The 27,813-nt window shown below is 52.8% G+C and overlaps 1 protein-coding gene across 3 annotated transcripts in view; it reads right to left on the reverse strand.

Annotated features, from left to right (window-relative positions):
- FLNB (filamin B) overlaps window positions 1–11,119 on the reverse strand; it is a 70,718-nt gene extending 59,599 nt beyond the window's left edge. For all 3 annotated transcript variants that reach the window (XM_082059844.1, XM_082059845.1, XM_082059843.1), the window contains exon 1: window positions 10,754–11,119. In XM_082059844.1, coding sequence (XP_081915970.1) covers window positions 10,754–11,102 — 349 coding nt within the window. In that variant the 5' untranslated portion in view covers window positions 11,103–11,119. The remainder of the gene's footprint in view (window positions 1–10,753) is intronic.
- Between the last annotated feature and the right edge of the window lie 16,694 nt (window positions 11,120–27,813).

Here is a 27,813-nt window from a genome sequence, read left to right on the forward strand (position 1 = left end):
CAGGTTAAGTACAGCATTAGGCCACCTCATTTGTGATCAACTCCTGCATTTCACCATGAAAGATGCTTAGTAACATGTTATTACCTCCATCCAGACAGAACAAAAGCCAAAGATGTTTGTCCTACTACTAGATGACAACTGGGCTCTCCTTTTAGCTTCCACATTTGAGCCTGAATACTTTTGCTGCCCAGGTTCTGCTTGAGAAGCCTGAGCTACTTTTCTTACAGGTAGAGCATGAAATATTCGGCAGCTTGTTAAAGCCTATGTCTCAATAATAAAGCTGGTTAATTAAAATATTTAAGCTTCCTCTGCCTTAGGCAGTGTTTCCAACCAATAGTTGCAGCACTTCATGTGAAACACTTCATTCTTCCTGCTAGCAATTAAAAACCTCTTAAAGGTACATGCCTTTTCTGATACAGCTAAATAACTGAAAGCTATTTCTTCAGTTTTAAACACCGAACTCAGAGCTAGGCTACAAAAACCACAGCAAAAATCGGAAGTAGATCTGTTGAAGGAGGGTTTACGCCTCTCCCATGGGGCGCTTCCCTGGCTGAGTCGGGGTGCTCACCAGAGCTTCCCACCTGGGAACCCCAGACATCTCGGCTGTTTCCAGGGCCTCGATCAGCAGCCTGTCCCTGGAATCTGCTGCTCCCGGTGCTCTCATAGCAAAGCAAACCACGCTTGTGAGCCGACCCGCAGAGCAGCTCGGACCGTTCCCTCCCAGAAAGCAGTTTATGGGGATATACTCCAGTGAGGAACCCAGCGGCAATGGGATTAATTCTCTGGGACTGTGTCTTTGCAATACCCTTGTCTGGGAGTCCCACATCCTATCTCTATAACTGCAGATGTCTGCAAGTCATTAGCGTGCTCAGTAATGCTCGCTTAGCAGCCACTAATCACCTGGTGTGACAGCACCAAGGGCAGGGATGAGCGCCCGGCTTGACCGTGGCAGCGAGCTGAATGCAGAACTTTAATCACCGCTTCTTTGCCCCTACATTTTGGGGGAGAATCCGAATCACCGGAAGGCAAGCTCAGGCTTTTCCAGCATTTTTTTTGGGTGCAAAAACTATAACTGGCTATTTGTGAGCCAGGCCTGCTTCTGCACGGCTCTGGGGAGCCCTGGGATCTGCAGATGCTCCTCAGTAGCCTGTTTTGTGGCCCCTCAAGTAGACATCTCGCTTGGCCTTTGGTGACTCGATGGAGCTGGCAATCCTCACTCCTGCCCTCCACCCAGCTTAGGACAGGGAAGCGCTATCAGTACAGGAGCTGGTTTATCAACGTGCAGCCAACCTCTGCCAGCGGGTCCTTCTCATATAGCAGCTGCACTGGGTTGTGGTAAGGGACACCCTCCTCGCTTTGGCCACCGCTATTTGATGTCCAGTTGCCCAGCACACACACTGCATCCTCCGTTAGGAGTGTCAAACGCACTTCAACCAGTACTAGATACCATGGGGCTACAAAAATCACGAAGCATCAAGGTGATGCCACTATAGAGGGTCCCGTGGTCCCAGTTTAGTCTCCATGTCTTTGCTCCGACATCTGGCAGCCACAGCACCTGGCACTGCCGAGCTGTGGCACTGGAAGTGACCGCGCTTTCAAGAGCCACCGCAAATTTTCCTGGCAGTCACCAGCCTAGTTTTTCTGTTTCTTCATAGATGCATTTTTACCACAAGCCTAAAGAGTTACCAAAAGAAATAATCCTCAGAGACAACTAAAGCTGTTTCCATTTGACTTTTAATTAGATCATTGATCTTGTTCAAGCAGTTACATAAACTATCAGATATTTGCATGCAGCCACACTGTTAATCAACAGCCAGAACAAAGCTGAAACAACACGATTAGCATCCAAAGTCTTCCCACAGCCGGTATGTTAAGTCTGCTCAGACACCAACTCTTCCCCCACAGGGGAATTCGATAACAAGCCACGGCAGAGCAAGCGACAACTGCTCAGAGAGTCCCCGTGACCGGCAGTGACACCAGCAAACAGCAGCTCTGCAGGAGCATCCAGGTGCTGGAGCAGGTCCAAAGGCGCTTGGGCTTTGGGTTGTTTGGGCGACCAACCAGCAGAATTACTCTGAGTCTTGCAGAGAGAAGAAAACCAACCAGAAATTCACCATCTAGCTACAAAGGTGAAGTAACGCTTCATATCTTGCACCATCAAGACGACAGTTAGACACCAAATCTGTTTAGCAAGCCAATGTTCCCCATTCTGTAGTGAGGATCAAAAGCAGTCAGATTAATTCAAGATGGGTACCTCACACCATGACAGATATAAGGTATAGATGCTATACTGCCAGTTTCCGGCCAGGGCAACACAGAGACAATTGCAGTACCCTGCACAAATCTCCCAGCTTGAGCATTCACTCCTATGGTCCAAGCCCAGAGGGACGTGCTGCTGCCGCCCACCTTACAATAAAGGGGGATCTGCACAAAGGTAAAAGTCACCTCCAGGATGCACTCAGTGTTTTAGCCTTGAGCCCTAAACTAGCTCTGAGACCTGGCTTGCCAGTATTTGCCTACAGGAAGTCCAGTTAAGCTGCTACACCTATTGCTGCAAGGCTGTGTGAGAAAAGGGAATGTAAAACAGTTAATTATACCAATTAAAGGAAGCACAGATAGAGCACACATTAGTATCTAGCCAAGGGGAACAGTATTTCCTCTTCTGTGTTTGAATAACCTTCAGATGCACCTATCATGTGTGTTTGCTCAGCGCAGCTCCGTGCACAGTGCTTTCTGCTGCAGGGCTCCCGAGGAGGCTTCCAAAGCTTGTTTACACGCAGTTGCCACCTACAGCTGGTTTTAGGCCCACCAACCACTATGGTGGCCTTTACTGTAGGCTCAGAAATACAGACACATGCATTGTCTCCTCACAAGAGCAGCCACAGACTAATCAAAACCAGCAGGCAGCCACGAGTAGCCCAAAATCACGGTGGGCTGCGAGCCGCGGAGCAGAGCCGGCCACCAGCATCCCACCCCCTGCTCGGCCTGGAGCTGGCGTTTCGGAGCAGCATCGAATAGCTCGGCGCGGAGCTCATCTCGCAGGCCGACGCTTTGAAGTGCCCCCCAGATTTCAGCACGAGGAGCGGGTGGAAAGGCGCCAGCGCGGGCCAGCAGGAAGGGCGGCTCCGCGACGGCCCGTGGCCAACGCCTGCACCCCACCCAGCCCTGCAGGAGACAGCAAGAGCCTCCCCAGCAACGTGGCCAGAGCAGAGGGTTGCTCAGCACAGCGCCCACACCACGCGAGCAGCGCCGGCCGCAACGCCAGGACGTGCTGCTGCAACAGCCCTTGCCCAACCGTGCCCGCGCAGCAGGCTGGGTGTTAGCGTGGAAGTCTGTCCGTCCCTGCCCACCTCACCCCCAGGGGACCCAGCGTTCGCGCAGCCTGGCCAGCTCATGCTGGAGTAATTCCATGCTCTGACACAGAAACACGTCAGGATTTACAGCGTGCCCTGCAGCGAGGGAGAAGGAGCCACAGCCCATGGTGCCAGTGCAGCCCACAGCCGTTTTTGTGATGTTACTGGGTAACACTGGCAGGACGGTTCATGCAAAGTGCTGCTGCTGTTAGGTGAAAACAGCTCGTCCCTTTGAAAGAGGGATCCAAAGCTCTGCCACCAACAACTTCACAGCCTGAAGGCTACAGGCTGCCCAGGGGGGTTGTGGAGTCTCCTTCTGTGCAGACATTCCAACCGCCTGGACACCTTCCTGTGTAACCTCATCTGGGTGTTCCTGCTCCATGGGGGGATTGCACTGGATGAGCTTCCCAGGGCCCTTCAACCCCTGACATCCTGGGATTCTGTGATCACTAAAAATTGCTATGCATTTCAGTGACCCAGAGAAAACAACTCTAAACTATCAACTCAATTTATGCTCTAGAGATTGCCTTCAGTATTTATCGGTTCCTTCACATTAGGTTAGCTCTCTACTTGTGCAAGTCTGAGGAACAGCAGAGGACCATCGCCCGACTCAGAGGAAGCACCACATGAGCCAGCAGACAGTGCAGCTGCGTGTGTGGCCACCCTTCCCAGGGGGTTATGAGGGAGCCGTGGCCACTTTCTTCGGAGGGCAGTAGGAGCAGGAGGTCCAAACGCCCCCAGCCCATCACAGCGGGGGAGGCGGGATCCAGCTGCTCCATCCTCTGCCACCCCTGGGGCAGCGTCTGCTCTGTCACTCAGCACAAGGGAAGACGCTCAAGGCAGCTCTTGCTTCCCCAGGAACTTGGGCAAAAGCTTTGTCTGGCTGCTGTTTGAAGCGGCCTAGCTTGTCTTCGCAAATGCAAAAATATCCAGTTTATTCTTGCAGTGCTTATATTATGGTTACCATATACTAGCACAGTAGGAACCAGACATTGCATACATCTCGCTACAGATGTTAGACATCCACTGCTTATGGCAGAACAGTGTTTACACAAGGAATTGCAATCTATTAGCTGCAGCCAAAGCCCATCACCGCAAATTCAGTCCTCACTATGATGTACCAGATGTTATGTGGACACCTTCAGAACTCAAGGTTAGTTTCAAGAGGGACAGAAAACCAAGGGAGGCTCACAGACAGGTTGGAAACCTTGTCAGAGCCCAGAGAACCATATGGTTATGCTACAATGTACACTCACTGCAAGGCTTTTGAGTTCAGGATGTTGGATTTATCTCCTAATGATGACTCGGAAGAAAGTGTTTTCCCTGTTAGATTACAGAGCAGTGGTCCTTCCTCGGGAGGAACAAACAGGCAGGAGCAGAGTTAGAGAAACTTCTGCCTTGTGGGGAAAAAAAACAAACTCCATCAAGTCCCCAGAAGCAAGACCTATGGAAAAACCCTCACTCGAGCTTCATTGCATTAATTCAAATCAACAGGCAGAACTCGCTTATCCCATTTAGAGACAACCTCGGATCTCAGTTGACTCAACTCTGGACCCAAGGTCAAGTTCCCAGGAAGAGCGAGGGCAGCCCTGCTCACCCCCCCAGGCCATGCCCACAAGAAGGGTGGGCGAGTATCCACTGCTACAACACGCACTGCCAGAGCAGTCAATACAAGATACAGGAGCAGACAGCACAGGCTCCGCAGCCACAGTAATTTCACAGAAACTGCTACTCGCATTTCTCCAAACACAACGTGAAGGCGCATATCTACTCCCCCCACGCCGTCTGCGTTAATTCAGCCTGCAACAAGCTAAGCCTTGTGAGCAGCACCATATGGTGAAGGCTCTAGCAGAGACTATAGATATTTTGGTTTGGATTCTTCTCCCAACAGTTAACACTTAGCTATGCAGCATCTGCTTCTTCCGGCATAGACACACCTGGAATATCCAATTCTGATTTTATTGCCAAGTCCAAGCAGATCCCAGCAACACATCCTCACCTACTTCCACCTACCACGCGTGCCCATCACCACCTTGGTGCAGCTGCGTGGAGATGACTCCTCTGTCCATAAGCGGGTGCTCTGGAACAGGACCCACAGCACAACCAGAGGACACAAACTAAAAAAGGCAAGAAAATCTCTCAGAAAGCCTGGCTACCTCATCGAGAGCCAAAGTCGGGCTTGATGCTCTGTAAGCAACAGCTGCTGGGACAGGCTCTTCAGGCACAGCAGCACCAGGTGCTAACAGAGCCAAACCACAGGTCGCTGAGTTTGCGTGTTCTTTACTGTCATGACTTACAGGTCAGGGGCCGTTACTCGTGAGCTGTGCACCACGCCAGGCAGTGGACGGGTCCACAGGCAGGTCCCCCCAGTGCTGGTGGCAGAGACCTGGCGAGTGTCACAGCACCACGGAGCTCTGGTGACACCAGCATCACCTGCAAGGCACCGCTCGGTGCCACCGAGTGGGCCAGCCCTGGCCAGCCCTCGCCCAGGTCCCACACGAGCTGCACATCCAAGTCTGCTCCTGAGGGGCAGAGGGAAAACAGAATTCCTTCGCTGCTCGGGGGATTCGGAGATCATTGTTTCACGCCCCATCGCTTGGAGCAGACACTGAACAATACTGGCAGCGCAGAAGCACGGCCACACACGAGGCTAACCACGTTCTTAGATTACAGTTGCAGGCTAGGAAAAGAGTTATCCTGACCCATTTAGATTTAAACATCCCCATGTAAGTCAATACAGGCCATAGCGTTAGAATATGGAGCAGTTAAGGCTTCAGTCCTTCTTGAATAGCTGGCATGGTGTCCAGCGCCTTAAATGAAAAAGCTGTTTAGCACATTAGCCTAACTGGTCCCAAGTAATTTTACCGAAGTTTGATCACTTTACAAGTTTCCGCTCATATGTAAAAGAATGTAAAACAGTCTGTGTAAGCTACCTTAAAGTTTCCTGTAACTTGGAGCAAATAGCTCACGCAAAACCACTGTTTTTTGCTTCAGACCAGCAGTCCAGCTATTGAGACAGAAGGTCCTGAGGAGACCAACCACCCTCAGGAACTGCAGCCCCGTCCAGTCTCCAGCAGAGAGGCCACTGCCAGTCTATCAGAAATGATTTGCTAAGGGAAGGATTAAGTGTCACATTTCCAAGAAGCAGAAAAGCTGCTTCCAAGACACACTGGATATTTTCCAGAGAACAGCCTCCGGGGAAGGCACAGGTAAGTGGCAAACAAAACGCAAGTGTATTTTGACTACCTCCTTATGATGTGTTAATAGCACCTGGAGTGAGACAGAGAGACCCCAAGTGCATCCAGGCTGAAAATACATTTTATTTGATATTTTTTTTTCCGATTTTCAAGCACCTAGCTCTAGGTGTTACAAGACAATACATTTACCAAGTTTCAGAAAAGATGAATTTTCCTCCAAAAATTTAATATTAGCTTTGTTACCCTTCAGTGAGTGTGTCAACAGCCTAGGGACAGAAGTGGGTTTTCAACTATACTCCTATAATGAGATTTCAAAGGGGTAGTCAGAGGATTCACAGGTCAAGATACTTGTGTCTTTGGAGCACACACATGCATTAAGTAATTGGTCATTAAGCAAAACCCCACCTGATGCACAGGTCAGGCTCGCTCAGACATAGACAGCCCTCCCAGAAGCGCTGCTGCAGTTGGGACAGCCCAAGGCCAAGGTCTCCACAAGACAAGCACCAACAGACCATGGTTACAACCTCACCCTCACCCATCTTGCTCTGGCCATGGCTCAGCCCCCTCCAGACACCGCGGTGGGACTCAGTACCACCACAGACCTTAACGCCAGTGTCACAGCCACAGCCAGGGCTGGCACCGGATCCCAGTGACACCGGATCCCAGTGACACCCTGCACCGGGAGGCACGCCAGACCGGCCCGCTTATCTGCTCAAAGTGCAACGCGGCCAAGAGAAACTACATGGTTTTCAGTTTGATCAATCTGAAGTGCTGCAGTCTAAGGTTGCGGTTTTACCAAACCGGCCGGCGCTCGGCACCCATCCTGCCCCTGCCAGCGACATGGGGACACTGGGCGAGCAGCGGCCACGAGGACACGGCCAACAGGCACCAGGGAGCCCCAAAGCACCCACCTGGGACCTGCCAGCAGAAAAACTGGGAGCAGCTTGGCAGGGAACAGCCCCAAAGGGCCTGCCAGGCTTCAGACACTGCAGCCCTCTGTCTCCAAGCTGGATCTGTTGAATCCTGCTGCACGGGATCAGGGTTTCTAGGGACAAGCTCAGTGCCAAATTAGCTTCAACCCCCCTTCTCTGCCTCTTGCTACGGCTTTTACCAAGGCACAAAGTAATCTGCAGAGTGGGTCAGCGCATTCGGCCAAGAGCAAAGCCCTTGTGCTCCGCATTCCTGGCGTCCTACTCGGCAGCGCCTGTCACGCCGCACGCCACTCAGCACCCAGGAATCTGCAATTATCTCAGTCTAGCAGGCCAAGAAAAAGCTAGACTTAACACTTGTTAACACTCAGCAACCACCGCGCGTGGAGCAGGAGACTCCACGTTCAAGTCACCTGCCCTAACAGCGTTGCTTTGCGGAACTTTCAACCCCCTCTTCGCTGCGTGGCACAAAGCACCTATGTGCTTTATGCCCATTTTTACAGCAGACCACACACATGGTCACATCCGCACTGAAGGCGCTTCATGCCCAGAAGAGAAGCATCTTGAAACTACCAACAGGCTCTGAGCAGAGACTAAACAAGGGGTAACAGCAGCAGGAGAGGTTGAACTCAGCTCTACATCTAGAAAAGGTTGTGGTCAAACACTATAAATTGTAACTGTGTATAGGCAGACTTATTTTAAATGGACAAAAACTGAATGCCAAAAGCTCGCTACTGAAAACGTTTGAGTGTGGTTGTAGTACAGTAGCAGTAGCTGAGCCATAATACATGGCTTCTAAAACGTTCCTGGAAGTTAAATAATAACTGGAACAGGCACTGCATCCACTTATCAGAGGTCTGATGGCATTATTAATGCCAGAAATCCAGCAGCTGCAGCTGTCAGCTTTTCCTGGCTGATTTGGCTCAGAGCTGGCCCTAAACACCCCAGCCCCCAAAAACCAACTTAGTCATAGAAGCTCTCCACCTAAAACCTTTTACTGGTACACACTCCAGACCCCTTGTTGGCCCCGGTTTTGTTCAGCAACATCAGAGAAGGGACTAAAAGCTCGAGATAAAACCAAGCCCCAAGTTCTTCAGAACCCGCAGGGAGAAACGCACTGGGGAAGGCAGCGATCCCAGCGATGCTGTGTCTGCCCAGCCCAGGAGAAAACCGCCAGGCTTGCTTTGAACATCGTTTTTGGAAAGTGAGTTCAGGATGTTTTTTCAGGAGCGGTTCAGTTTACCCGGGACTGTACATATAGTAGGGCTCCTGTGCTGTCACTTGGCTCTGGTGGCACAGCACGGCTGGAGCTGTAAACCCCTTCGTGCAGAGGCTGCGAAATGGCAAAGGCACTAGGAACCATGGCCATTGCGTTCTCCAAAGCTTCAGCTACAGGAGCTTGGAGGGTTGTTGCATTTTGGAGGTTTGTTTGGTTGTTGGTTTGTTTGTTTTTTAATAGCCAACACACCGCAAATAAACTGCACAACAGTTAGACAAGTCTTAAATGACTACGGCCACCCCACAGCTCAGTCTAATCCCGTAAGGGAGCTGTGCTGCTGCAGCACTTCTACAAAGGAAGTTGCTGGAAGCCGGGCCTGACCGGACTAACCTTGATCTCCCAAACCCGCAGCCCTCGGGAAGTCCCACCAACAAATAGGAAGGCAGCTGGAGCAGCAACATTTTTCCATGGCAAACAATACAGCAGGAGGGAAGCACCGGCCTGGTGTTCGTGCTGTGGCTGGCAAGGAGCTATTCCAGTGGCTGAGGAGGAAAGGTGAGCTCTGATGTTCCCAAAAACAAGCTCAGCCCAGGAGTCGGCAGCTGCAACTCCAACCCCCCTGTGTGCAAAGGGAATGCATCTCTGAGTAAATAATTAGCACCAGCTCTGTTCCCAGCTGCAAGTAGCAGAGCTGTTTTCCCCCAAGAGGATAATCAGCCACTCGGGACTCAACAGTCCTCACTTGTCCAAAGCTGGTTTTACACATTAGCAGTGAGAAACAGAAGGTATCCACCTACCCCACCCAGCCACAGGTGTCCAGAGAGGGCCCAGTCTCCCCCAAACTGCACAAGTTTATATTTTCTTGCTATTGTAGCTAAAGCCTCCAAAGTAAAACAGCTTTCACCTTGGCCAAGAGCTTGAGGCAACCGAGCAGAGCTGCACTCACCCAAATTCAGCTGTGCAATTCATTGAGGCCAGAGTCATCAGGAGGCAGTAATTAGAGTTATCTGGCAAAGAGCTAGAAAAGGCATTCACATTCCTTCCCAGAGACCTCTCAGGCATTCAAATTATTGCTTCACAGACTGCATTGTGGCCGCACCTGAGCTATTCCCAAAATGGTCACCACATGCATTCCTGAGGGATCATCTGCAATTTCACTTGCATGCCAACAGCTTTACTTTCCCCAGCAGACCACCAGTTATCCAGCAGTTGCACCCTCCGGTACAGCACGGACAGTCAAGCCCGGTCCCAGCCAGGGCGGGCATCAGCTCAAACCACGTACCTCCTGGAGTTAGCAGTGACCCTTGTACACTTTCTACCCAGGACATACCACAGCAGAAGGATTGAGGAGAAAGTGCAATCCTGTTCAAAAGCTGCAACTGCATTTAGGCAAGCACCCATGCTAATCCGGGCACTGGCATCCTCTGCTGTGCTCTGACGAGCAAGAAAAGTCTGCTCACACTCCTCTAGTACACATGATAGGGTGTATCTCCCTGCAGCTCACCCCATGAGAGCCGGGCTCCAGCACCCACCAGCACCCAGTACCCCCAGCCAGACACTTCTGGGGTGAGCATCATCCCACCAGGGCTGCTGGAGGGGTCAGTGCCTGGAGAAATGGGCTGCCCAGGGAGAGAGCGTGCCCTGGCACTGGGCGTCTTCAGGAAAAGACCTGAAAGCAAAGCTTCGCCTATGAAACTGACTAAAGGAGAAGCTCAGGAAAGTAGAACACTGCCAGTCCCAACAGCCGGGCTGTGGGACAAGCCCACGGCAGACACTACACACGCAGCTCCAGACCAGTGCTGTGCTGCACCCCCAGAGCTCGCTCTTGAAAGACAGAAAAAGCAGCAATCGCCCAGCTCCCGAGCCCGCAGCGCCGGGAGCGCGGCCGCGCAGCGCCCCGAGCCCGCAGCGCCCCGAGCCCGCAGCGCCCCGAGCCCGCAGCGCCCCGAGCCCGCCCGCACGCTGCGGAGCGAAGGTCCCGCACACGGAAAAAGCACAATAAGAGCAGGAAGAAGAAAAAAAAAGGCAAAAACCACCCTCTGGGGATGCACTCACCGATGGAGACCAGCTTGATGCTCTCCCGCTCCAGGAACTCGAGGGCTACCGAGACGTTCTCCAGCTGCATCTGGCGGAAGGTGGGCCGCTGGTGGTACTTGCGGTACATGCGCTTCTGGCTGAGCACCTCCAGGAGCGCGATGAGGCGCAGCCCATCGCTCAGGTCGTGCTGCAGGTTGCCGATGCGCTTGTTGACGCAGCGCAGGTGCTCGTTGCACCAGCGGGTGAAGGTGTTCTGCTGGATCCGCTTCCAGGGCGCGTCCTCCGCCAGGTCCTTCTCGGTCGCCGGCATCTCGCCGTCCGCATCGGCCGCTCTGCGCCCGCCCTGGCCCCGCGCCTGCGTGCTCATGGCGCGGCCCCGCTCCGCCCCCTCGGCCGCCTCCTCCGCGGTCTGCTCCGCTCCGCCCGCGCCCCGCCCGGCCGCGCCCGCCTGCGGGAAGGGAGCGCGGAGATCAGCGGTTGTGCCGCCGCTGCGCCCGGTGCCGCTGGTCCCGCCGCCCCCGCTGCCTCGGCCGGCCCGCCCGCCCCGCGCTGCTGCTGCGCTCCCGGCTCTGCGCGGGCCCCGCGCCGCCGCCCGCCCTTTATCCGCCGGGAGCGGCACCGCCCTCGGCTGCATCAGCCTCCCCTGCCCCGCCGGGGCGGCCCGCGGGGGGGCTGCGGGGCTGGGCCGGGCTGGGCTGAGCTGGACTGTACTGGGGGCGCGCCCGGAGATCCGTTCCCCGGCGGGGACGGTGCCCCCGGGAGGCCCCGCTGGACCGACCCTCACCTGGCCGGAGCACCGGGCGGGGCCGGGGAGCGGCCCCCGGGGCACCGCTGCACGCACCGGAGTATTTAAAAGGGGCCTATAGGAAAGATGGGGACAGACAGGACAAGAGGTGATGGTTTAAACTAAAGGAGGGAGATTCACGCCAGACATGAGGAAGAAATTGTTGCCCCTGGGTGTGGTGAGAGCCTGGCCCAGGTTGGCCAGAGAGGTGGTGGATGAACCATCCCTGGAGACATCCCAGGCCAGGCTGGACGGGGCTCTGAGCAACCTGAGCTGGTGCAGATGTCCCTGCTCATGGCAGGGGGGGCACTGGGGGAGCTGGGAAGGTCCCTCCAACCCCAACGGTTCTATGACCCACCTGGCACCGGGGCACAGACAGGAGCGCAGGGTGCGTTGCACCGCAGCCCCCCCAGCACTAGTGCAGCTCACCTGGCATTAGTGCAGGGCCAGGGGTGCCAGCCCCTTGCACCACCGACACAACCGAAACCCACAGTGCAAACAGGAGCACGGGCTCCATTGCGCTCGTGCCCACCCAGGGCAGCGCAGCACCCACGTGTAGTGGAGGTAATGCCCCCGGGCAGGGAGCAGCGGGGGGTACGTGCAGCCGTGGTGGGTGACCCCGCACTGGGCCCGGCACAGCGCAGATGTCTGCGGCAGAGCCCGCGGAGCCCGATCTCTCCGGGCTGGGAAGGGCTCATTGCTGCTCGTCTGTAACATACTGCAGCCATCAGGAGCACTGTGCAAAGTACAGCTGGAGCCGCGTGAGCCTGGTTGTGCTCGTACGAGATGCAGCACACCGCTAAGGGGTAGCACCCCATGCTGATAACACACGATTTTATCAACCGTGTCAAAAAAAATAGGAGCTTCAAAAAGCAGTCAAGTAAGGCGTGAATTCTCGGGGGGTTCTCTCCTTTTTTCCTCCCCCACCTCTGTGACTGATTTCCTGGCGTGCCACTCCCTGCCGATGTACTAGACTGTGACTTGACGCTGACTCATTTGATGACAGCGAAGAGTCAACACAACTACCCCAGCTGCCGTTGCTACATGCCGACTTTGTGAGGGTTGCCGAGACATCCCATGATGCTCACCAGGTCGGTGAAAGCTGCAGCGGCGTGTCCCTGCGTGTCCCTGTCCCGAGGGAAGCCGGTGCCCACCCGCTCGCCCTCCCCCCGGCGCTGGTCCCGCGCACACTTACAGTCTGGGCTGCGCTGCCCGCGGCTGCTCCACCGATGTCAGGTGCAGGTTATGCCTGCGTAGCTATTTACATCAATGCCGCCACGCTGAGAGATGCGGGAGTCTGTCAGAGAGAAGAAATCCATTAAAACACAATCGATAAAGTCTAATTTAATTAAATGACCACAGCCGCTCACCACTAAAATCAGAATACAGATATCAAATTATTTTATTTCAAGGGTTTTATTCTAATGACTTTAGTAAGCTGTGGCACTGTGGTTTCTGTCCACTGACCTAATAGCTCCTTCCCTCAGACTAAGTTATACTAGATAAATTTGTTCACAAGAAAACAAGAGAGAAGCAAAGATGAAGGTGAGGTGAAGTGGGAGTTATGCCTAAACTTCCATTGCTCCCCGACCAGCGTCACATCCCTTTTTAGAACAATCAAAGCAATCAGAGATCAGAGTCAATATACTGAAATGATGGGGTGTATCATGGCACAGCAGCCCCTGCCCTCTCCTCAAATTATTAAGCCCAGCAGCAAGAAGGATTCAAATACAAACTGGCTTGAACTGAGGGATGGTATTTACAGAACAGATCGGCGTCGGGCCGTGGAGGTGCCGTGGGCAGGTTGTGGCTCCGCGAGCAGCTCTGCATCGGCACAGCCTGGAAACGCGAGCTGAGCCTTCCCCAGGGCCTTCAGCCCGCCGGCCTCTTCTTCACCTTTGCAGAGATGCTCATGGAGTGGCGACTTTGGCCTGATGGCTTGTAACATTTTAATTTCAGTCCCTTCCCACTCCTGCGCCTAGTAATGCACACTCTCCTTAATATAGTTTCATGCCCCTGCCACACTGAAAGTTAAAGGTTCAGCCATTATTTTTTTTTTCCATAACAAAAATAAGGGAATAAAAATCAAACAGGAAAAAGGCAGAAGCTTAGTTTTTAACTCAAGTGTTTAGGTAAAATTTTCAGTAAAGGTCATTTTTTCCATAGACCCAGGCAAGAAAATTTTCATCCAAACAACGTATTGTGCAAAGACATGCTCTGCACGTGTGAGGACAGTGGTGTCTGCGAGTGGTTTTGCACCACTTCATCCATCCATCCATCTGTCTGTCCATCCATCCATCCATCCATCTGTCCATCAGCCCCTGTGTGCACCCCATCTCCTGCATGGGGGTTTGAGATCAGGAGAGACCCCGTCCCCTGGAGCTGCCACCAGGGTGGCACCATCTGTGACAGTGACCGCGGTGACAGTGACCGCGGTGACAGTGACCGCGGTGCCGGCAGCTCCGCTGGCATTGACGCCTTGTCCTCCTCCACTGATGAGAGAGTCTCCCTGTGCTGCTCCATGATCGGATGCTTTTGGGGGTCATTTGGCCTGAAAAACTGGCTTTCCTTTGAACTGAAGTTGGAAGACACTTTAACACAAGTGAACATGTGTTTCAAGTTTCATGGGGAGGCAGAGAAGTAAAAACAAGCTAACTCGTGGATCTGTACTCACTGGCATACATTCTTGGTACTGTATATTATTACAAATGAACTAATGTATGCCTTCCAGAAATACCTTATGTGTATATTTATACGGGTAGATGTTTGTGTGGATGGATGTATATCTGCAGAGAGGGAGGGGGATTTCAGCACTGCCCTCTGGGGCAGATACTTTTTTCTTTTGAATTGTCCTGTATGACCAAGATCTTCCCATCCCAGCTCTTCCTTTGCTCACTAGATGCAGATATAGGGAAGGAAGAACACTGTCATGTTCTCTTGGTTCTCTATGAGCAGTTGCAAAAATAGCATTCATTTTTTTCTTTCCACTTCTTTAAAAATACTCTTCCTCCCTCTTTTTGATAATTTGCTGCAAGGCTGGGCTTAGAAAGACCCTGTTTATTCAGCAGCAGAGGTCTTCCCCTGCCATATACTTACTGTTCTATCACAGAACTGCTCAGAATATTTTGCATTTGACAACTGGAATGGACGGTAGTGGCATCTGGGTTGTTTTTAGCAAGAAGACATTGAAGAATGTCCCTCAAACCAGCATCAGGCTCTGTGGATTTGCATGGAGTTGCTTTGGAGGTGGGAGAAAAAATAGGAGCTCAGTTTAAACTGTAAAGGTAAATGTTGGGTGGCCTTTACAGGTCTTGCTGCTCTTGCCGGACTCTGTGATAACCTTTAATGGAAATTTAACCTCGGCACAGACTACTTATCACACCTTTTGTGGCCCTGGGAGCGCGCTGTGCGGCTCAACAGTGGACATCGCCGTTGGTTTTTTGGAGCATCCCCACAGTAAGGGGAAGGAGCAGCTCCGACCACCGGCCGTTTCACTCAGGAAGGGTCTGGTTAAGCCGGGCTTGCAAAAGCAGGCGGGTGTGGGGAGCAGCGGCGTGGGCCCCGCTGACATCACTGGCCAGGCAGCGCATGACACGGTGACTAACGAAGGCTGTCCGGGCTAATCAGCTTTATCAGGGGCTCATGTGATGATATGTTCTTGGATTCCTTCGAATCACGGGCTATTTATGAGTGATCCAGGACATTTGGGATGCCGTACGTGTTCCCTGCTCGATGCGTTATTCAGCAACAGCTCTCTTTCTTCATGAATGCAGAAGAATTGGAATTAATATCAAATGTTAATCCAACATCTGCATGAATATCAAACGTTAATCCAACATCTGCACAGTTTGCTCAGAGCAGGAACCAGCCGTCCAGGGCTGAGGCTTCGCAGGTGGAAGGGCTTTTCGCTACGACCCGCAGATTGTGGTTCAGTTCTCACCTCTCCGAGGATCTGGACAACTGGAAACGTCATCCTTTCAAGATTTCAGTGGTGCTGCTAATACACGAGGAGCACCGTTTTTTTCCCAGACTACAACTAACCCCACACGAATGACTTTAAAGATGCGCCATATCTCAGCAGAAACGGACGGTGAAAAGCCAGCTCGATGCCTCCATCCTTCCCAAAAGCTTCTGTCAAAGCCACAGCACCTGAGGGTTCGTACCCCAGGGTTATCGAAGCTCAGGAGTTGTCAGGGCAATGGCTCGGAAAGGGAGTAACTGGGGCATGGGCTACAGCACTCAGCCAGCGTCAGAAATTTATCAGGAGATTTTAAAGATTTATAAGTTTTTGGCACGTAATAGCCTTATCCAAACACAGGACAGCATTATGCGCTGCAACAAAAGCCGTGTGCAACAAATGCCATAAAATAAATTATAGCACATTGAAAACGCTGTGCAGATGCTAATCCCCGCAGCGCCGCGGGGAGACGGGGCTGCTAATCCAGCACTCAGCCGGGACGCTGCAGACAAAGCAGCCGAGACTCAGAGCAGGCAAAGGTTTGGTTCTTCAGAAGCCGCGGACACCGTAACTCGCTGGGATTTCATGACTAAGTGACCATAAATGGCATTTCTGCGCAGCCGGCGGCACCGATGCCGGCACAGCCGGGACCCGGGAGCAGCACCCGCTCGCCCACGTCACCTTTCCAAACACACCGCACATTCTCTTCTCCCGGTACACTATTTGTTGAGTTTTAAAAGACAATAGAAGCATTTCTTCTCGATTGATCAAGTAGTCATTAAGCCTCTCCTTTCGTTACCGTGATCCCTACCGAGCGAAGCAAAACCGAGACAAGTCGTTCAAGTCAAAGCATGAATTCAATGGATTGCGTCATGGGTTGTGTTTTCCTTATTCAGCAGCTCTATAGAAGGCAAAGGAGCTCTGCATGACACAAATATTGGCGAGGTTGTTTGATACAACTTGTTCTGAGTTTTTCCACCTTCTTTTCCCTCCTACCTCTGTTGTCTGGGGAAGTCGGTGATACGAGAGCACGCAGCAGCAGTTCAGTCCAAATTGGACAGAGCGATGCCTTTAGGCATAAAAATACATTGAAACACATTGAAAAACACAAGACTCTATCCTGGAATTTATATTTAAATTTATCATTCAAAAGTCTATTTAGGCAACATTTGCTTGTAGTTGCAGTTGTGTCTGGGGCATTTTTTCCATCTGTCTGTGTCTGGAAGAATATAATTTTTCTTCTGTATATAGAGGTCTTGCTGCATTATATATGTGTATATATATGTCTTGCTGTATTATGTATGTATGCAGAAGCCGAAACCGGTGCCAGAAGCAGCCATCCATCTGGCAAACACCGTGCTTCGCCAAACTCACAGTGCTGCTGTTGCTTTGGATCCTGGAGGGACTCGCAGCTGGAATTTAAAGCTCAGGCTTTGACACGGGCTGTAACGGCCCAAGAGCAAAGCTGCTCCTGCCGTTCGCTGTCCCGCGGCAGCTGACATCGGGGGACAACCAAACTGGAACCCATTTAGGAATCCACACTGGAGGAGCACAGACAGGGCATCCCGAGGAATTCCCCTTGTTTTTTTGCCCAGAATACCCTCGCTGCTTGTTCCTATGGAAATGCCGCAAAGTTCATCTGTTTTTCAAGCTTCACCTATCTTTCTACATTCGCATATTCTGGTTGACAAACAGCTGCAGGGTGTTTAATTTTACATCTAACTCATGCAGACGGTTTTAAGCGAGGAATGTACACTCGCAACCATGGATAGGCACCTCTCTCTTTGCAAAATCCACATAAAAGCAGTGTCGGTGCCTGTGGACGATGCGCGGCGGTGCAGACCCCCCCACGGCAGCACCGCTCCGCACCGAGCACCAGCGCCGCGGCGATGGCCAAACGCGGTTTACCCGAACAAACACGACTCGACGTATCGAACACGAAGTTAAAAAATCATTTGAAATAGCAAGGCATTTTTAAAATAACTCAGGATCTGACTTCACGACCTGGGAAGTCGGATCCGACACAAAGCCACACAATGCTCCAGTGTGCAGCTAATCACGGCTTCCTGCCCCCATCAGATACCGCAGGCACGGGCCTCACGAGGCATTTGCTCTGCTCGCTTCCAGCTTTACCTACTGCTTGTGTTTGCATCCAGAGCAACCGGGGCTCCCTTCCTACAACGCTGTGCCCATTTTTCTCGTAGTTTGAGCTTCTTTTCTTATGCTTTTACTCCATGAGTTGGGGTTTGCAGGAGTGGCGGCCTGAAATCAGAATAAAACATCTCACATCTGCCAGAGCTCATGGGCTGCACGAAATCCCAGGTGTTCCTGGTTACCCCTTGGGGGTTGTTTTAACCTGGGGTGCAGATGAATAGTGGTGTTTGAGCACAGAGGGGTGGCCGAGCTCCTCCTCGGGACAGCTGCGCGAACCATGGGAAGGAACGCGTTCCAGGGGAACCAGTGTGTATTTTCCAAACAAACCAAAACCCTTTTGCATGACATCAACAGAACTGTTGACCTACGTGCAGCTAAAGGGGGAGGTCGCTGGGCCGCGCGGATGTGAATGCTGATGCACAAGCGACAACAGGCGCAGAGGGACAACAGGCACAGAGAGACAACACACAGAGTGACAACACACACAGAGTGACAACACGCACAGCGTGACAACACACAGAGTGACAACACACAGAGGGTGACAACACACAGAGTGACAACACGCACAGAGTGACAACACACAGAGGGTGACAACACACAGAGTGACAACACACACAGAGTGACAACACACACAGAGTAACAACACACACAAAGTGACAACGCGCACCTCCCAGCGGTTCAGCAGAAAAGCACGATGCTGTGCAGCGCTCACACCCACTGTCCCCATTGCGGCGTTCTCATGATGGTGAATAATCCACCCAAACCAACACCCCAACACTTTAAATGGATTTGATTTCTGCAAAAGGCTGAAGTCACTCCCCTTTTTTTTTTAAACATTTCTCATAAAAATATTCCCAGGCAGAAATCTTGCATAAGAAGCCTTCACTGACTCATTTTGCAATCAATGTCATTAGCCCCTCTGCGGGCTGATAAGCCTTGGCTGGCGCACAGGAGACAAGGGCCGTGCGTTGTTGTGCTGCTCAGCCCGGTGCTGGCAGCCTGGGCCTCATCCAGCCAAGCAATCAGAGCATTTCACTTCCTCCATAAAAGCTTGTATATGTGAGGCCATATATTTGGGGGCATTTCTCTGCTGGAAAATGAGCTAACCCTCCAAACATGCTGCAGAGCCAGAAGGAATGGCAGAGGCCTCTGCGGGCAGCATCGCATTGATTTGGGTGAGAATGAGGAATAATAAAGGGTGGAAAAAAGGCGCTTGGACCTGGCCAGCAGTCACCAGCCTCGAGGCACCGTCCCCCCCGCGCAGTTGTCAGTTCTGCTGTTAATATATTGCCGCATAAACAATGTCCCGCGGCTGAGCTCTGCCCAGCAACACCGCGCCGGGAGGAAAGGCAGCGGCGGGTGCGAGAAGCCCCAGCCGGGGTAAAGGACAGGGCGTTACTGCTGGCCCAGAAAATAGTGGGACACGCCACCCCAGGGTGGCAGCTCGGGAGACCCTGGGCCGTGTGTCCCGGCAGCAGCAACGGGGTCTGGGTGTCCAGGGATGTCTCCACGGGGTTTGACAGGAGAAACTGGAGCCCCTAGATGGGAGAAAACAGGGCAGATCACCCATCGCCACGGCACCATCTGTGCCTTACCTATTCCTAGGGGCTTTTCTGGGGGTGAACTTTCCCTAAAAACTGAGATCTGCTCATGGGGACCCCTGCTCTGCTCTGGCTCTGCCCTTGTCTTGTAGGGCAGAACTTGTAATTCCCGTGTTCCTGCTTGTCTTGCAGCAGGGATTCCTGGATTTTGAGAAGCAGCTCCGAAATCACCAGCTTGAAAAAAAATAGCAATAACCAGTATGCTACTGGGAGAAGATGGCATCGGAAAGGCGTTCCTGGGGAGACACCTGGCAGCTGGTGCCATTTGCTGCTCATGTGCCTGACAGAGACACGAAAAGGCAGATAATATCAAGAATGAACCTGGCCACACGCTGGCTGATTGAAAAGGACTGAAAAGTAAAAATAGATCCTTTTCAATCAAAGAAGAGTGCATTTCAAAGGGCGATTCAGCCACCGTGCGGGAGCTGGCACTGTACTTCGCGTCAGCCACCTGGTGCAAAGCTCCCAGCCAGGAACCTCGTCTTTGTCAACGGGTTGTGGCTCCCCGAGGGCAAAACACCAGCAGAGAGGCTGGTATGGCAGAGGGGGAAGAAAGGAGCCCCATGAAGCCCAGTTCTGCTAATCAGAGTGAGCAAGAGCCAAACGTAACGGGACAACAGGGCTGAGGAACGGCTGAGACCCTTCCTGAAGGTGGTCACCATGCCTTAGTCCCAGCTGCCCCATTGCTGCAACGGTGCTGTTAGAGAAGGGAGAGGAACACTGAGATATAGGGCCACAGAAACGATCCGAGGCTGGAACAGCTCTGCTATGGGGACAGGCTGAGAGAGTTGGGGTGTTCTGCTGGAGAAGCTCCAGGGAGACCTTATTGTGCCTGCCAGAGCTCCCAGTATCACCGTACCCGTGCCAGCCCAGTAGCACCAGTGTGTTAACAGCCAGATTTGTGCTTTTCTCACTGGAGCGAGGGCTCTTGCTGTGGATTCTTCCCAGCTCCTGCTCCCATTGACAGAGACAACGCAGGTGTGCTGGCGCACACCCCAATTAGCTCGATGCTTTAAGACACAGTCATACCAGGAACTTGCCAGCCAGCCATGGCTGCTGCCAAAAGGATCAAAGTCCATGCAGAACAGAGGAAAAATTTACATACAAAGTTCAACAAAAAAGAGAAGACGATTGCCATGAGGACAGCCGGAGAAGGGGGCTCCTTGTGGGGACGCCTGGCCCTGCTGGTGTGTGTTGCAAACCAGGTTTCTGGTCCCCAGAGGAGCTGCTGCCACCTCCCTCCCCAGGCTCGAGCCTCAGAGAGGCCAAAAGCAAACAAGGGCCATGGGAGGTGGTGGGGGGGCCGCCCTGCTGTGCCCCCTCCAGCAGCCGGTGCCTCTGGGAGGGCAGCGGTGACAACCAGCGCTTTGCAAGGCTCCTGCAGCCCTGCCCGGCACCCGTGGGGTCCCACTGCCAGGCCCCGTGGGGCTCCCACGCAGCATCCAGCCCCAGCTGGATCACCTCCAACCTGCTGCGACCCACGTTATCAGCATAGCTGTACAGATAAAGCCACTTACCTGAGGCTGCTGTATCTATATCATAGAATCATGGAACAGGTTGGGTTGGAGGGACCTTCCCAGCTCCCCCAGTGCCCCCCCTGCCATGAGCAGGGACATCTGCACCAGCTCAGGGTGCTCAGAGCCCCGTCCAGCCTGGCCTGGGATGTCTCCAGGGATGGTTCATCCACCACCTCTCTGGCCAACCTGGGCCAGGCTCTCACCACCCTCAGGGCAACAATTTCTTCCTCATGTCCAGCCTGAATCTCCCTTTTTAGTTTAAACCATCACCCCTTGTCCTATCACAACAGGACCTGCTAAAAAGTGTGTCCCCATCTTTCCTATAGGCCCCTTTTAAGCACTGAAAGGTGCAATAAGGTCTCCCCGGAGCTTCTCTTCTCCCGCTGAACACCCCAGCTCTCTCAGCCTGTTCCCACAGCGGAGCTGCTCCATCCCCGATCACTTTGGTGGCCCCGGGTGAGCCGGGCCTGGCTGGGGCGGGGAAGGGTCCCCGTCCCCCCCGCTGTTAAACACTTGCCGATGCTGCCACCTACCGCCACCCGCCCGGCCGGGGACACGGCGGGACCGCCCGGCCAGCGCGGCACCAGCAACACGAGGTGTTAGTTTAACTTGATAAAAACATATCTTGATAAAAATACATGTTTTGGTAAAAAAAGAAGAACAAAAGAACCCCGCAAAGCCACAGCAGGGAAATCACGTAAACCTGGTGCACGCAAAGGGTTCGCTCACAGTCCCCAAGCGCCAAGAGCTGCGCTGGGCGGGAGGCAGGGGAGCGAAGGGAATGGTCGCTCGGAGGGAAGGCAATAACAGTTCGTGGAAAGGGGATCATAGTTCACAGGGAAGGGGATGTGCTGCCCCTGCCGCGGCCTGGGAATATCTCCTAATGCCGCAGGAATGCGGTTATGTCATGGCGAGTCCCCCCCGCGCCCGCCACTGCCTCCCAGCCAGCGCCAGCCCTGGGAAGCAGCGCTCCCCATGAAACGGAGCAGAAACTTCTGCTGGTGGGGCTCCCGCCTGCGAAAAGCTTGTAATGCTCAACAACCGCTCGCTGCGACGGTCACTCCGATGTTTCCCGGGGTACCTGTCCCATCCGCGAGAGCTGAGGGGGGAAAGGTTTTAAAAACCTTTTCATTACGTATTTGAGCGTTCCCCGGGGCGATAGTTCTGACTGTGCATGAATCCTGCCTGCTGAACTCACTGGGCATGACGCACCAGGGAGGGGAGCGATGCCTGAGACAAGAGCAGCTACAGCACTCCCCTGCTGAGCTGCTCCTTCTGCAGATCTGCATTTCATTTTCCAGCCAAGGAGCTTTATTATTACAAAAAGAACATGAGATTTTTATGAGTGATTTTACAAATTAGTTTCTCAAATTGTTTGCAGAAGCACACGAAATGTTGCAGTCATTAAAGTTCATAGAAAGTATTGAATGCTCCAGCACTGCAAAGCTTTTCCTTCTGCAAGAGAAACGAAGCAGAATCACCCCTGACGTGTTTAGACATCTGACCCTGAAACGCTGCTCATCACCTCCGCACCGCCGCTGCACGGCCACGCGTCCTGCGCCAACGCACATCGGCGGGGCGACCCGGGAGCTGAACCAGCACAAACCCAGCTATAAACATGATTTTAAAAACAAATAACTAATTATTTCCATTCACCGTGTTTAATTTGGGCTCACGCAGAAATACTGTTCATCCAACAGTCCAAAATACATCACGTATTAGGAGCTAAACGGTCCAACCCAGTGAATGAGTCATCACCCAGTGGATGAAATCCCATAGCTACATGGCTGCTCATAAATAAGACATGCTCAACTTTATAGTAAGTCATAAGTAAACAATGAACTATATGAAAATCAGAATCAGCTGTGTTATAACTGCACGGGCACGGTGCCCACGCAGAAATGAAAAGCGAATGTGATACCATCACCGTTTGGCTTCGGAGGCTGAATTTGGGGCCGAAACTCATAACAGGGGTTTTGATGTGTGTAGCAGGGCGGTCGGACATCCAGACCTTCGAGGCCGCTGCAGATGCCTGTTTGCAATAAACAACACATTATCCGGGCCATTACCACTTCTGAACGCAGCCTCGCACCCCGACGGGCAGATTTTCCGATGCTATCACCTGCTGTCTCCTCGCCACAGCCCAACACGGTGCTCCCGTGCTCTCGCAGCCCCCTCCTGCCTTGCTGCCCTCCCCGGGCAGAAAGGAAGGGCAGGAAAAGCTGCTCCGTGTCCCCGAGCTGAGCATCGGTGCATCCCCGTCACCAGCACCCCGAGCGCCGGGCTGGACTCGCTGGGCTGGGCTGGACTCGCTGGGCTGGGCTGTCGGGAGAGGGGGTGGGTTTGTTCAGAACAATTTGAACCAGAGTTGTGAGAGAAGGTAGAAAATAGCAGAAAGCATTGATCAACCTCTGCCTCGCTGTAAAATTAACAGCATATAAAACTCGCTATTGAAATAAGTGGAAGCGCGAAGGCACGGCGGAGGGTGGGTGAGGAAGATGCGCTCTTGGCACAGGGAAGACTCTGGTGTGTGGCAGCGAGGGGACCACGAGCGGCGGGGCGGCTGAAGCCCCTCCAGGCTTGAGCTCCGTGGTCTCCCCAGGGAGGGTCTCCCCGGCCACAGGCAGCTCGTGGGGCCAGGACCAGCTTTGCAGGGGCATTTGCTCCAATAAAAGCATCTTCTTGCTCCTGAGGAAGAGAAGTGTTCTGCTATCTTGTCGAAGATTTTGGAAAACGAATGCTTTTCTCCCCTCTCTTCTCATACCCTATTTGTGTTTGGGTTAATGGTGCGGGAGGGATGCTCAGAGCATCGCAGGAAGCAGGTCCTTGGATTTTAGGGAGAAGCAGGAGGTGCTTGTGCTGTGGCGGAGGGGAGGCAGCAGGGGACACGGTTGCCCATCTCAGGGGATTTTCAGTTTTGGTTACGTGGCACCGCGCAGGGAACCGCTGACGGCAGAGGTGCCCAGAGCTGCTGTTTCCTGACGAAAGCCCTCTGAGGAGCGGCCATGGGCGGCGGAGCAGCCTTGCAAGACCCCCATGTCCCCGCGGGCTGGGTGGCACTCTGAGGTGGAGATGTCCTGCAGCTCCCTCACCTTCTCTTCAGCACAACGGGGCAGCCCAGGCTGCCATCGGAACAGCTACAGGGCCAAGACGGTAGCTGCCTGGCTATGGGAAGGGGAGAGACCAGAGCAACTTCTCCCTGAGAGAGCAAAGCTCCAGCATCTGCCAAAACACACCAGGAGCCCGCCTGCCCTGTGACTGTCCCCGCAGAGCAGCGGCCGGGGCAGACCGGGACATCGCTCTGTTCTGTGTCTGCACACAGGGAGGGACCCGCAAGACGGAGCGAAAGCCCAAAGAGCCACCAGCCCGGTCGCAGGCGCTCGCTCCAGCCCGGGGGACGCAGCATCTCGCACTGGGGACAAGGTCCGGCTCCCTCACCCCCCGGGGCTCCCAGCGCTGCCTCCCACCGCCTTTCTCTAAACTGCTGGGAATGGCCCGGCCCCCTCAGGACTCCACACACGATTTCCAAGTTCTCTCAGGAGGCCTCCAAGGAGCTCCTCTGGCTTCCCGATGCTCCTCAGCCCCAGCGGGAGCGGGTGGGCAGCACCGCCGCCCCGGCGCAGGCTCTTCCCACCGAGGATGCTCTGAACAACAAAGTCATCGTGTTTTCTCAACCCCGTTATAGTTGCAACAGGGCAAAGCGCAGATGAATCCAGCCAGAGACATGACCGCGCAAGCCCAAGCCACCGTGTTCTGTGCAAGCAGAGGTCTCCGTGTACGTTCTCGACGGTGGAAAATTATTGTACCTTGTTAATAAAGCTCTGTAAATGGATGACTAATTTCCACAAAGGAAAGAACGTAAAACTTGCATTGGCCCAACATTACTTCTAATCAAGGGATCTTCATAATTCTCCAGAACAAACGGAACTTCATATTTTCCATATGTAACCATCTTTGTCACCCAAAGCACTTTGTATTCAATAAAAATACCGACTTACATTAGAACAAAAACCCCTTCTGGTGCAGAGTTTTCCTGGCATCGCACATCTCTGGTTCCCTCACTCAACATGTTTAGAATTAAATCACAAAACCTTAACTCACCCTCTAATGATCTGTTTGTTTCCAGTTTCATATTCCCACAATATGTTTGCTGACAGCAGTTGGGCTCTTTGACAAAAGACAAGGCATTTTTCCCAACAATGTATATTTGCTTCGTTCTGGTGCATTACAGGGGAAGGGTTCGGGCTGCATGAGCTGTCACCAATAACGGGACTGGAAGACTAAATGTAATTTATTTAGTACAAATTAAATGTTTTTACTAAGTGTTCTTTGTTCCGAATATTATCACTTCAGCATTCAGCTTTTTATGAAGAGAGCTGTGAGAGAGGCTGAGCCCTGTTTTGAAAGGATTTTTACCTTTAGCATCGTTTTGAGTCAGAGCCCAAATCCCAATGCGTCCGGTTCTCAGGATGGTAAAAAGCTGCTCCCCTCAGTTCCAGGCACTTCAAAACTTTTCCTTTCGACTTGCGTTATGTGTTAGAACAGAATAAAAGCAAAACCAATTCTTGAAAGCATATGCTGTTTCAAAATCAATCTGAAATGTTACACCTCAAATAATGCTGGATGCAGTATTTTGACTTTGCTGCACCTTATTTCTTTCTCCCACCCTTCAAATTCATATTGGTTTCACAAAGCACTTTGATCTCAACAGAAACAAAACAGAAAGCAAAGCAAAGTCTGTAATATCTGGAGAGCCATGGGTGCGATGCATTTTAAAAGAGAATTTTGGTTTATATTTTTCTGGTTATAATGCAAGTTTCTCTATCAGAAGAATATTGGATGGTGTAAGCGGCACGAATAGTTCCACCCCCCAGCAGCAAACCTGTTGGAACCCTGCATCGCTCAGGAAAGACGAGGAGAACAGGGGGAGGAGGACAGGAAACCCACCTGGTGCTTTGGAGCCTGCTGGGAAGGTCTGGCCAGACGTGGTCCCGGCCACAGCACCCGCGGGGACGAGCCGGGTCAGCAGCGACGGGTCCGCCCGCCCCGGGGACCAGGACCCGCTGGCACCACGCGCGGCGGCGAGCGGGGAAAGGGACCTTCTAACAGGAGCAACTTGACCCCGCGAACAGCTCATTGTGGCCTTATCCATCTGCTGCAGCAGATAGAATCAGAGAATCACAGGATGTCAGGGGCTGGAAGGGCCCTGGGAAGCTCATCCAGTGCAATCCCCCCATGGAGCAGGAACACCCAGCTGAGGTTACACAGGAAGGTGTCCAGGCGGTTGGAATGTCTGCAGAGAAGGAGACTCCACAACCCCCCTGGGCAGATCACCCACCGCTGCGGTAAATCCTCCGCCTCTCACATGGAAAAATCAACAAGTGCCTCTCTAAAACACACCTAATTTAAACAGGAGCAATTTAAGGTGGCTGTCCCGCCTGCCATATTGTACCTCATCCCTGATCTCACATTTCCCTCCGGGGCAATTTGTCCTATGAACAGAGATCCCAAGCTTTACTCCTAAAAAGAATCAACGTCTTCCTATTACTTTCATTTTCTACAGCAACTGGAATTACTATTTCAACGTATTTTAGACACAACAAACGCAATCCCTCCAGGTTTATCTGAAGGAAGGAAACCCTGCGGCGCTGGCTCGGAGGCTGCGGCTCCTCCGGGGTGTGAAGCTGCCCCTCCTGCTGTACCGATAACAGCTTTATGGCACGGGCATTGTTCTGCTCCGCCAGTGCCCTGTTTTCACAAGGTATTTGATGAACAGCCTTTCAGTCGCAAAAATATGGGCTGACATCAGGAAGGTGAATGACCTTTCTGATTGCATGTTCGCACAGCTACCCTGATTTTCCTCGTTAACATATAAGGATCCCTTTTTTGTTAACGCGCTTTCTTTAATAGGCTTTTTTATTGTATTGAAGAATGTAGAGGAAAACAGAAAAAACCAGTCCCATTGTTCGCCCACATGTTTGTTTTCACTACAAGCACTAAGAGGAAAAGCCCTTGACAAAAACAGGATACAGCAGAGTCCTCTGCACCGTGTTCCCCCGCGCCCGCCGTCCAGAGTCCACAGACCATCATAAGTAAATGAGAAACATCAGTGGGAGTTTAATTATCCACTTGAAAGGGAGTAGCACCGAGTCCCTGCTCAATAAACGCCACCAGCCCAGGCAGGTTCTGTTCCTCCTGGATGCGTCACCATCTGCCTACGGGCGTTTTCCCTGCGACCTTGGCCATGGACAAGGAGGGACAGACAGACGGGGACGAACCCACTGTCACATGCGGGTGTCGAGCCAACCAGCCGCATGGCAAAAGCCATCCAGCATCCCTTCCCGGCTGTCCTAAGAGCTGAAACACCAGGAACCCACCGATGTCACCTCCATCAGATGCTCCCTGGCCCCAGGAGGTGTCCCCAAAGTCCCCATCACCTCGCCGAGCCGCAGCAGCCTGGCTCTGGGTGCCCACGAGCAGGGCTCCCCGCTGCATTCCCACTAATGGCTTTTTGGAGCCCCTCTCTTAACGCACCCCCAGCCTCCTCTCGCCCCACTTGTTGTTGCTTCTCCTGCCTGGTTTTCGGGTGCTGGGGGGTCCCCGGCGGTGCCGCAGCCCCTGGGACAGGGGCACTCGCAGGCTCCACTCGCTGCAAAGCACATTCCTGCGGGACTTGTTAAGAACACGGTAAAAATTGCTGTTTTCTTTCTCCACACACATCAGCATTTGGAGGCGTTCACGCTTCCGAAGAATAACACTGACTTGTTCCCCGCGATAGGAAGAATAAATCAAGCGCAGTTACCAGACCTGCATTTCTGCAATCAAGAGCCACATCTCTGGCCAGAAAGTACCTTGTGGGAATCAGGTTGTAGCGACTGCAAGGCCAGTAAAGAGCAATTTGAGCTTTTCCGACTCAGAAACACGGTGATTGCAAATCCATTCACCGGGTCAGGAACTGCCTGGCAGCCTCCTGCGCGCACCGGCCCGAGACATCCCCACTCAAAAAAGAGTCCTAGATCTTAAGGAAACATGTTTTCTAGTTTCTTTCTAAGGAAAATCATGTA

This window comes from Streptopelia decaocto, assembly GCF_964273445.1.
Source record: "Streptopelia decaocto genome assembly, chromosome: 8".
In the NCBI taxonomy this organism is placed as follows: Eukaryota; Metazoa; Chordata; class Aves; order Columbiformes; family Columbidae; genus Streptopelia; species Streptopelia decaocto.